This window comes from Mchenga conophoros, linkage group LG6 (genome assembly GCF_057382185.1).
Source record: "Mchenga conophoros isolate Kocher_MC1m ecotype Shallow Benthic linkage group LG6, M_conophoros_male_GT1.1, whole genome shotgun sequence".
Taxonomy (NCBI): Eukaryota; Metazoa; Chordata; class Actinopteri; order Cichliformes; family Cichlidae; genus Mchenga; species Mchenga conophoros.
In genome coordinates this window covers 18,749,217-18,760,124 of record NC_140531.1, presented here as the reverse complement: position 1 = coordinate 18,760,124, position 10,908 = coordinate 18,749,217, and the positions used below count along the sequence as shown (strand labels likewise).

Below are 10,908 nucleotides of genomic sequence, written 5' to 3'. Positions count from 1 at the left end.
CTCACACCCAAACAGATCCCCGAGCCTCGTTCTGCCTAAGGTTTCTTCCTGTTAAAAGGGAGTTTTCTCTTCCCACTGTCACCAAATGCTTGCTTGTTGGGGGTTCTCTGTATTATTGTAGGATCTTTTAACTTACAGTATGAAGTGCCTTGAGGGGAGTTATGTTATGTTAATTTAATTAATTATTGCCCAACTTTGTAATATTTATTTTCCAATCCTTGCTCAAACAGATAATTCAAACTATTACAAATGGAATAGATCAAATCTTTGTGAGCTAAGAAAAACACTTATGAATGTTTTATTTAAAATGACCTGGTAACAGGGTTAGAATTGGAGTAACACGTAATTAATTAGAGTAATTACAGTAATAAATTACATTTATTTGTGGATTATGATGTAAATTTGACAAAGAAAATCCCAGGACCAAATATTTTGTATGTTTGTGTTTCAAAACATGTTTGTATTATTTGTTTTACATGTATGGTAACATGGTTGCAAATCACTGCTAATATGTGTTAAAAGTGTTTTGTCTGAAAAAGGTGCAGTTGTTGAATGTAATGTACTGTGAAAGTCAAGGATAAATGTAGTTATATAAAGAAAGGAAGGAAACTTTGGTGGGGGGGGTTTGTTTTTTTTTTTTTTGTTTTTTTTGTAATATGGGGCAGCCCCTGATGTATTCATTGGGGTTTGGCTGATAAAAGTGCTTAGGTATAGATAAAAGCAATGTATGAATGTGTGTGTGTGATTGGGAGAGTGAGACTTGCAGCAGAAAATGCTTTAATGCTCAAAATCTACCAGTCCATGATATGGGCAACAGGGATGCGTTGGTTAGAGTGACACACCAAATCTAGTCAGAAAAGACAGAAAGAAAATACAAAATATGTCAAAGACGACTAACTTTTGGTGTTAAAACATGATCCAATCATCTCACTTCTTCTTTAGGTTTCAATAACAAGGTTGCACATTTGTTGTAGTGCATAATTACTATGTTGATATTAACTAAATGACTTCACAATTACAAAAAACGTGTCAGCAAAATCAAAACATCAAAAAGTGGATTTAAAGGTAATTCTAATGGTTATATATGAAGCACAATTTGATTAAAAAAAGTTTTGATAAAAAAAAGGCATTTTGGTGAATTCTATTTTATATTTTGGCTTTTTTAGCAGCTAGGTTTACATCTTGTCTCAGGACAAGTGTCATTTATGCAACATGTATGGGCTATTTTCAAGGGTGATACAGGAAATGTCCTGCAATTGTAGAGCTCCCATTAGCGTTAGCACATGGAGTAGCATTATAAGAAAAACTGGAGCCAAACCCATTCGAAAAAGAAATGATCTTTTACTGGTTAAATTTAGATCTTATTGTAATATATACTCTATTATATATCATATAGACTATATCATTATTATTGCAAATGTTTATTGTGTTATTTAAAGTAGGCCATATTGTATATTTATGCATTACCACTGCCCTATAAAAAAGTAAATTATTTAACATCAATCATTAAATGAAAAGAGGTGACGCTAAGCCACCATAACAAAAAACCAGCATGTGTGGAACGAATGGTTTTTAGCCGAGTGTTCCGGTGAACACATTTTCAGGACGGACCTAGCTGCGTTCTCTGAACTGATCATTTCGGTAAAGAAAAATACAAAAATAATCTATTTTCTTTTTAATTACGCTAGCGTGTAATATTTAGGAACACTTAGGAGGTTCCTTTGCAGTCTAAAAGTCATGTACACATGTGTTGAGTGGTGTTATAGTTTATTTTAAATGTAATTTGCTTATGAGACACCAGCTCAGTCAGCAGACACGGGAGCTGCTAGCCAACATGAACAGAAATGTCAGAAACTTTTTATAGTTGTAGTGCTTGTTGTCGTAATTCACCACCCGTGTTGCTGGCTGTAGTCCCTGTGCAGCTTATTGGAAAAGCACTGAGATGAGATATCAGCTAAGAGTTGCTCGTTCTTAGCTGAATTTCACGCAGAAGAAGTCGCCCAGTTTCCTCCCGGCGTGGTTCACCCCGTTTGTCCGTGTTTGCAGGTGACGGAGTCAGTGTCAAGCTCCGCGGAGAACCAGAAATGCCCAAAAAGAAAACCGGTGCCCGAAAAAAGGCTGAAAATCGGAAAGAGCGAGAGAAGCAAATACGAGCCAACAGGGAACATGTTGACGTGGCCAAACACCCCTGCAACTCCAACATGGTGTGTAGCTGCGATAGCTGATAGATGCCCAATTAAAACAACAGCAATGCCTTAATATGTATCTAATCTTTTATACTGTTACATTTTTGCAGGAATGTGACAAATGTCAGAGGTAAGTGATTTTATTCACTTATATGACCAATGTGCAACTGCAGATTCTCCATAATTCTGAGATAATTAACATTTTTTTAACGTTTCTGATGCCACATGCTAGAAAACAGAAGAACAGGGCTTTCTGTTATTTCTGTAACTCGGTGCAGAAGCTGCCTGTCTGCGCGCAGTGTGGTGAGTACACTGCACGTGTTATTTGAGTAATGTTGGAAAGATATTCATTTTAAAGCTAACACTCCCTGCTCATTTGTGACCTTCACATCCAAGCCCATTCAAAAATGTGCCAATTCACAGCCAGCTCAGTGATAGCAAGGTCCCTGCAAGGTCTTAAAAAGGTTAATATAACCTAAATAAGCAACACATTGTACCAGGTCATTAATTACTTAACAAAAAGTAAGTCCAAATTCAGAAGCATTGTGTGGAAACATTATTCACACCCCTGGATTCATTAGCTTGTAGAACCAGATTCAGCAGCAGTAATGAAGTAATCATTTTTTAGCTTGACTGGGCTGTGATTGGGCCATTCAAACATCTTAATGCTTTTTGTTTTTTAAAAAAAAGCCATTCTGTTGTACATTTGCTGTGGTTGGCTCAAGCTTTAGATGTCCTCACCTTTGACGGTAGAATACTTTGGTGTACAGAGGATTTTACATGTCTGTAGAATCTTGGATGTTGCTCTCGGTTTTTTTGCAGTTTCACGGAGCACTGCGCAGACTGATCTGTGAGTGAATTTGTTGGAATCTCCACTTTTGGAAAGATTATGACATAGAGTTAACGTACCTGAATGCTCCAGATCAGCAACCTGCCAAAGCTTCTGTTATTATAGAGGTGCTGACAATTGCTGATTATCAATAAATCAAGTTCATTTGATTAGCAGTACCTGGCTGCTACTTACGCTGTTAAATACTATAAATGCAGGAGGGATGTCATTAGTTTTTCCACACGTTTCTGCATGTCATGTCATGCTAAGGACCAGATTATTTTTTTTAATGTGCTGATATGTAAAACAGTAGAATTGAAAGAAGGTTTAGTTGTTGTTTTTCACATAACCTTACATGCTTCTACCATTACACTCCATTATTTTGTTACATAGATGATGAAAACCACACAGTTCAAAAAGTTTGGCTCATGAACTCTGTGGTTTTGTTTTGTTTTCTTCTTCTCTATGCTCTTCTCCTTTATTATTCTGGTACAAGTTCATTTTTATTCAGCCTGTCTTGAAGCATGCTTAATCATCAATATAAGGAAATCCCAGAAAGTTTATTCTGTTATTAGCGTGTTTTTTTTAGCGTTATCAGAAGGTTTAACTCAGGCTTAGTGAAAGCTTCTGTATTTACTTTAATAAAGATATTTCTTGATTGACGACAGTAGCTTTGGCAAACCTAGCTCCTTGAGAGTGATCGTAACTTTGCTAAATGTTGTGAAGGGGATTTTGTTCATGTATTACACTATTTACCATTACACTGAAATTATTTGTGTTCGTTTTATTCATCTGTAAAGTTTTCTTCCTGTTTTTAGGTAAAATGAAATGTATGAAGTCATCGGATTGTGTTGTCAAACATCCAGGGGTCCACAGCACTGGAATGGGCATGGTGGTAAGTTTATTGTATATTTAAGTTTTCTATTCTATATCTGTTTGATTTATTTTCACTCAGCAATGTAATTTATGACTGTAAAAATGATATTAGGTTGACATTATTTAATGGAACATTGTTCTGGTAGGTTTTGTTGGGAGAAATAATATTTTTATTTATTTAGTCTTTGAGATAAATATCTCTTTTTCAAGGGCCACCTGGCCAAGAAGATGCACCATGACAAAGTTACATCAAAATAAAATAAAACAAGTCAGTTAATTTTGTCAGTGGTAAATTTAATTCAAATACAAGGTCCAGATCATGCAGTGGCACCCTCTGTATTTTCCCAGGGAGACAAAATGATTCAGCTTTAGTGTTCTCTGAAAGGTATTTCATGAATGAGCTGCAAAATAAGAGAATGCTGTTCCAAGTTGGGTACTCTAAAGAGTGCCTGCAGCTTCTGTCAACAGTGTGACTCAGAGTAGAGCCTTGTGAGTACATTATGGTATCATCTGCATAAATGCGCGGTTTAGGTTTAGGCATAATCTTCTATATTAATAATAAAAAGGAAGAAAAAACAGGGTCTAAAGTTGACCTCTGCGTGACTCCATTTAAAAGCTTCATAGAAACCTGACTCATATTCATCTGTATAAACACACTGTGTCCTATCTGAAAGGGCATTCCTGAACTAGCCTGTAGTCTTATCATTCTAACTGACGTCACTGAGTCTTTCTAACAGCAGCTCATGGTCATCAGAATCAGATCAACAAACACAGCAGCTTTCAGTCCAAGGCAATAATAATAGAATTTGTTACCAACATAGTTGCTGTTACAGTACTGTTGAGTTTATTTAAAATTCTACAATTTTGGCGCAAGTAGAAATTTAGGTTTAGGGCAATATTTGTTGAGGGGATCCCATGTTTTTAAAATAATAAAGTATAGGCAGCTTTCTAGATTTTCAGGGATGATGTTAAGCTGAAGAATCTGATTAAAAAATTGTTTGTGAGGTTCTCAGGTCCAGATGAATTTTTTTGGCTCAATGGCTTTTTAACATTTTAAGATTGCCATAGAGGAAATAGGTTTAGGCACAAAGATGATACAAAATGGGAAAGACAGTTCAATGTAGAGCATCAAGACTATTCTACATTTGCATTAAAAACATAAGTAGTTGATATAAAATGTCCAGGTAGGTTTGGATAACTTTTTTTTGCCTTAACGAACGAAATTATAATTTAAAAACTGTAGTATGTATTTCCTTGGGTTATCTTTGTCTAATATTAATATTTGCCTAAGGATCTCAAACTGAGTGTGACAAATATACAAATAAAAAATAAATTGGGAAAGGGACGAATTCTTTTTTCACAGCACTGTATGTATTGATATTTGGAATTTCTAGTCAAGGTCCTGGTTTGATTTCTTAAAACTCTAACAGATCCAGGCAGCAGGTTCATTTGTGGCCCTGTCTGTTTCAGCTGTGCCAGTGCAGAGCTTTATCGAGTCCTTTTAGGGAGAAAACTTCTAGTGCACAAGGTCAAGACCTGCTCTATTTTTAAATTCCGCTGCTGTGGGAATATTTTGCACGGGGCCGGGACTTGGATCTACATTCTCGCATAATGATAGCAGCAAAAAAAAGACTTACTTTAAAATCCCACCGGTATATTAGGTTTATAATCAAATAGCATGGGAGGAGTCCTTTTACACAATGATAATGTCAGCTTTCAGAGACTGTAAATGCAGCAGGACTCTCCCTTGATATGTAAGGCCATTCGATGCCGAATAACAAACAAACCAAGAGATCCATGTTGCCAGCAGATTCCGCAACAATCAGCCGCTCATCTAGATGTTGTCACTGATAGCAACAGCACTCCAGACGGCAGGCTAGGAGAATAAACAAGGCCTCAAGCACACCAACAGAGGTCATCTACAACCAAGAAGCAGCAGCTTGTAGATTTTCTCTGCATTAATCTGGGGCTAGCTATTATTCATGTGGCTGTGGCTCAGGTGGTAGAGCAGATTAGCGACTGATTGGAAGGTTGGTGGTTCGATTCCTGGCTCCTCCAGTCTGCATGCCAAATATCCTTGGGCAAGATACTAACCCCAAATTGCCCTCCGATGCGTTCATCGGAGTGTGAATGTGTGTGAATGCTTATTAGTTGCACTTGAGTTTAGAGTGGGTGTGATTGGGTGAATGAGGCATGTTGTATAGAGCGCTTTGAGTACTCTGGGAGAGTAGAAAAGCGCTATATAAGAATCAGTCCATTTACCATTCAGTATCACTCTGACACTCTTTATGCTCATGGTGCAGTGTTGTGCAAGTGCAATCAAAATGAATAATTAAGCTAAGTAGCATATGATAAGGTGTGTCAAGGGTCCAGCTGGTGTTCAGTAATCAGTGTCTGTTTTTGCTACATGCCAGTAAACTCATCAGCAGGTTATTTAAACATAAAAAAAGAAAGTACAATTTCTGATTTTGGTCCTTGTTATTCTCCTACTCAATCACAAGGGGGCAGTGTGCGACTTCTGTGAAGCTTGGGTGTGCCATGGTCGGAAATGCCTGAGCACTCACGCCTGTTCATGTCCTTTGACTGATGCCGACTGCATCGAGTGTGAGCGCAGTGTCTGGGATCATGGTGAGACCACCCCTGTTTGATTGTTTCGCCTGCTTACCTAAGTAGAGCCACTGACTGGTTTAACTTCTTAAATAGGAGGGCGAATCTTCCGCTGTTCCTTCTGTCAGAACTTCTTATGTGAGGATGATCAGTTTGAGCACCAGGCAAGCTGCCAGGTTCTTCAAGCAGAAACATTCAAATGTAAGTCACACTGTCATTCAATCGGCTTTTTCAATGGGGTGTTTAAAGCGTATCATTTCCATATGAGCAGATAATATCCAGAGGGAGCATGTGCAGTAGTGATGTTACGAATGTGTTTTCATAATATTGTTGTATTATTTTAGGTGTTTCCTGTAATAAACTGGGACAACACTCCTGTCTGCGGTGTAAGGTGAGGAATCAGTCTGTGAAAATATAATGCAAAAGGATCACAAGCATGTTTGTAAAAAATAAACCCACGTTATCAACTTGCATTACAAAACTGTTTGTAACAACAAAAGAAGAACGAACCAAATCTGATAAGATGGCTACAAATTCACATCGTTTTTTTCATGTGGTTTTGCTTTTGGTTTTTCTCCCTTTATCTGGAAATATTCCTTGTGTACAACAGACACGTAACTGAAACTAAACATCAAAGAGCTTTGAACGAATAAAATGTCAAGAAAGCGCTCCAGGCTGACAACAACGGACCTGCTGAAAATAGCAGCCGGAGCTCATACTGCCTTTAGTTGTTCCTTGTGCTTAGTTTAACAGTTGTCAGCTAATCTTACAGAGGTTAAAAATAAGTTGGTCCTATCAATGACCTATACGAGCTGTTGCTAGGCCAGATAGTCGCAGTGCATACTTTTACTGAAGTGCACAAGTGAAGGAATTTGCCAGGCAGCTCATGACAATATGTGTAGCCAAAGCATACTTTTGCAATAAATCAGCTCTTAATGCACAACAAGTGAGTGTGCTTATCCTTAAATGTGTATATATATAGAGTAATGTTTGTTTATTTGTACTGGAAAATTACAGGATAAAGAATTGCACTATAAAAGATGCACTGCATAGACAGCCAGTGCCGACTGAGTAAATCTTTGACGTGCATTTTCTCAGGTCTGTTTTAAAGCTTTAAATTAAAGCTACCCTCACATGCCCATTTGCACACCAAATATTACACATTACATTAGCCTGCTGTAATCATTCCTGCTCATCATGCTAGCTGAAAGGGATGTCTTCTCAACACTGTAAATAATGCTGATCCTCCCTCAAAGCAAAGTTTTAGCTGGAGCTGTTTATTAATTGAGCGTATATGTTCTGCTGGTCTCCTAGCAACCAAACCGCATTTCCTGAGCATGAGACTCTGCCCCAACTCCATATAGACAACAAACAACAAGACTGATTATACTATGATAACATGGTAATTTTGACGAAATTACGCCAGCTGAACTTTAGCATGCATTTCTGCACAGAGAAGCCATGTTTATTGAGGATATTAGAATGTAGGAATGACTACAGCAGACATTCAGGTTTATCAGGCTTCATCAGGAACAAAATAAAAACATATGGAGTGGCTCACAACATTTACACAAGTGCTGCTTGCATGGCATTGTGCCACAGTTGCAATCTGATCAGAAAGCATTTGAAATAGGAACTCTGCTTTTTGGGGCAGGGGTTATTTATTTATATTTCCAATTCAATCCTTTTTTTAAGAGTACAGTCTGTATCAAAAAGAGGCAAGACAGCTGCCATATATTGGTTACAGTGAGTGAGGATCTCTGAATTTGAGACTGGAGGAAGGGAATACGATCGAGTTTTTATGGATGAACGGATGTGGATGAATGAGCTTACTCCTCTTGCCTAAACAAGCCTGAGCTGTTACTGCTTTGCTTTCTTTAGTTTTGAAGTTGAGCGAGAACTATGCATCGATATCATGTTCGTGCACCAGCGTTTCCATGCCATAACTGACTGAAAGTTGAACTGTGTCTTGCAGGCTTGTTACTGTGATGATCACACTAAGAGTAAAGTCTTCAAACAGGAGAAAGGAAAAGGTCCTCCGTGTCCCAAATGTGGTCACGAGACACAGGAGACCAAAGATCTAAGCATGTCAAGTGAGTGTTACGCAGACCTTTAAACGACTGGAAGTTGTTTAGTTGTTTTTCTTCCCGTAAAGCTCCTGTTTCGGGGAAGTTGCCACAGCTGCTACTTCCCCGCAGACTGTGTTTTGAAAATGAAACAAAACCATGAGGGGAAAAATAAATTCTTTGTTTTTCCCCAGAAGTCATTTACACAGTGCAGCTAATTGTATTTTCTAGAGAATTGTTCATGAATATTTGGGTTTTTCTCAAATGCTTCTTGCTGTAAAAGCAGAGTCTGATGTTATGCAATTAAACTTTGACCTTGGAAGCAGTGCCAAACATGTGTTGGCCACATTGCTGTTCTCTCAAATGTGCTGCCAGGATTTGATTTCTATTTCTAAGGACTTGCTATTAGCAGAGTGAGATGTATTTTGAAACAAAAACCCTGCTCAGTGAATCTGATATTTGTAGCTCCTCACAAAGAGCTTTAGCAATATTAACATTTCATTTCCGACATGGGACAGAGGCAAAAACGTGTGGAAGGATCACAGCAGTGTCATAGTCATATATTGACAAGAGGAACAAAGTGATATATAATGAGTTAAATTACAACCTGAAGGCTTAGAATAAACATTGCTTGCAGAGAATTACGCAGACTGTATCTTACAGGACCTTTTCTTTGTCGCTTCACCACCATGCGTAATGACACCAGAGCTAACGTTGACACCTGTGCATTGTTCACAGCGCGCACCTTGAAGTTTGGTCGACAGGCCGGTGCCGACGATGACGACGGTTACTACGACGGTGCGTCCGGGTACGATGCTTACTGGAAGAACGCAGCGTCCGGAGGTGGAGACCAACAAGACGACTACGGAGAAGACGATTACTACGAGGAAGACGAGTATGAGGAGGACGAGGAGGAGGAGGAGGAGGAAGAAGATGAAGAGGGCGAACAAGAAACTGCGTCCGAGTCGCTGGCTGGTCTTAAATTGGATGGTGCTGCAGCCTAAGCTGATGGTGACTGATGAGGTGGTGCAGCTGGAGCACGTGGTCCTGTAAACCCAAAGGATCCTCAAGAAAGCTTTAGATGCACAATTAAGACTGGAGATGAATATTAAAGCTGATGTGATGTTTTAACTTTCCATGTTACTTTGAAAGAGAAAATACATTTTTTTAAACAATATTCAAGCAGCTGTATAGAGACAAAATGAATAAAAGACTCAAATAACAGTTTCAATTTAATTTCAGTTTCATAAATTAAATACCTGCTATTATAAGCCTGACTAAAAAAAATTGATGGTGCTCAGAAAGCTTTAAGTGCCCTGCTTTCTCCTCTGTTTTTACAGTCAAGCCTGGGTTAAGTTATGAAACTGCTTCTGACTCTTTGCAGTGATTTTTGATACAGGAGCAAAGGCTGATCTTTGTATTTCCACACTCTAATGGTTGTCACATTTGCCCACCATGTGAATGGTCCCTGGAAACTCAAGAAGATGATGTTACTCCTATTGGTGGCGTGAAGCTGGCACACATAAGAGGGTTGTTTATGTCATATGGTGGTGAACTTTTAAAGAGCTTTAGGGGGGGGTCTTCACTTTCTTTCAAACGAGGTGGCAACCAGTATTGGCTGTTGGACAAATACTCATTCAGATCTTATGAATTTGCCTAGATTTTTTTTTACAATCAGGGTCTGATTGTTACATTTAGGACCAGACTATCCTTCCATATTTTTGAATTCCACCAGAATCCACACACAACTGCAGAGTATACAGGAAATTTTCAATAAGTCATGATTGTAAAGCTCTGGCTTGTCTTAAATAGTCCAAACAGCAACAACAAACCTTAAGCGTTAGCTGTTCACCACAATGTGCCTCGAGACTTTCATCTTCCTGTTTATGAAAAACTTCCTCAAACATTTTACCCGTATGCTTATATCCAAAATAAGTCGTCCCGTTTTAGCTTGGTCAGCTGTAATAATAAACAAATTATTAGCTGGAATGAATTGCCTAAATCATTAACTTCACTGGTTTTCTGATCCAGGCAAATTGGCGGCCACTGAAGGGAATTCTTCTGTGGCTTGTTATGAATAAAGCATAACCTGTCCTCATTATCGGTGTTATGTAATGACTATTGGAGAGTCTTTTTGTGGCATCTTTCCTCAGTGCAGTTGTTTGTCCTGATGTTTGAAATAAACTGCAAGGCACATTTGGGTCATTCTTACTATTCGGTGCCATTTGAGTCCTAATGACATAATATGGTATATTTAGTGTAAAACTTGTCTAATGCTTATTTCTAAACCATTTTCTTGTATGTTTAACCCCCCTCTACCATAGAACACATTGATATATACACA

General features: G+C 38.3%; 1 protein-coding gene across 1 annotated transcript; it reads left to right on the top strand.

The window, feature by feature from the left end:
* The first annotated feature begins 1,522 nt into the window (after positions 1-1,522).
* Positions 1,523-10,764, top strand: noazfp (nucleolar atypical zinc finger). The gene is made up of 10 exons (XM_085276597.1): positions 1,523-1,641; positions 2,047-2,204; positions 2,297-2,316; positions 2,419-2,489; positions 3,834-3,910; positions 6,393-6,519; positions 6,595-6,699; positions 6,843-6,889; positions 8,474-8,591; positions 9,303-10,764. Exons 2-10 carry the CDS (start codon positions 2,085-2,087, stop codon positions 9,566-9,568), a joined length of 951 nt encoding a protein of 316 aa, XP_085132723.1. The 5' UTR covers positions 1,523-1,641; positions 2,047-2,084; the 3' UTR covers positions 9,569-10,764.
* The last annotated feature ends 144 nt before the right edge of the window (positions 10,765-10,908 follow it).

Bases quoted from the DNA above. Each gene is read 5' to 3' on its own strand.
- noazfp (XM_085276597.1), top strand. From the start codon at position 2,085: ATGCCCAAAAAGAAAACCGGTGCCCGAAAAAAGGCTGAAAATCGGAAA. The intron at 2,205-2,296 runs GTGTGTAGCTGC...ACATTTTTGCAG, and splicing joins ACCCCTGCAACTCCAACATG to GAATGTGACAAATGTCAGAG. The intron at 3,911-6,392 runs GTAAGTTTATTG...CTCAATCACAAG, and splicing joins GCACTGGAATGGGCATGGTG to GGGGCAGTGTGCGACTTCTG.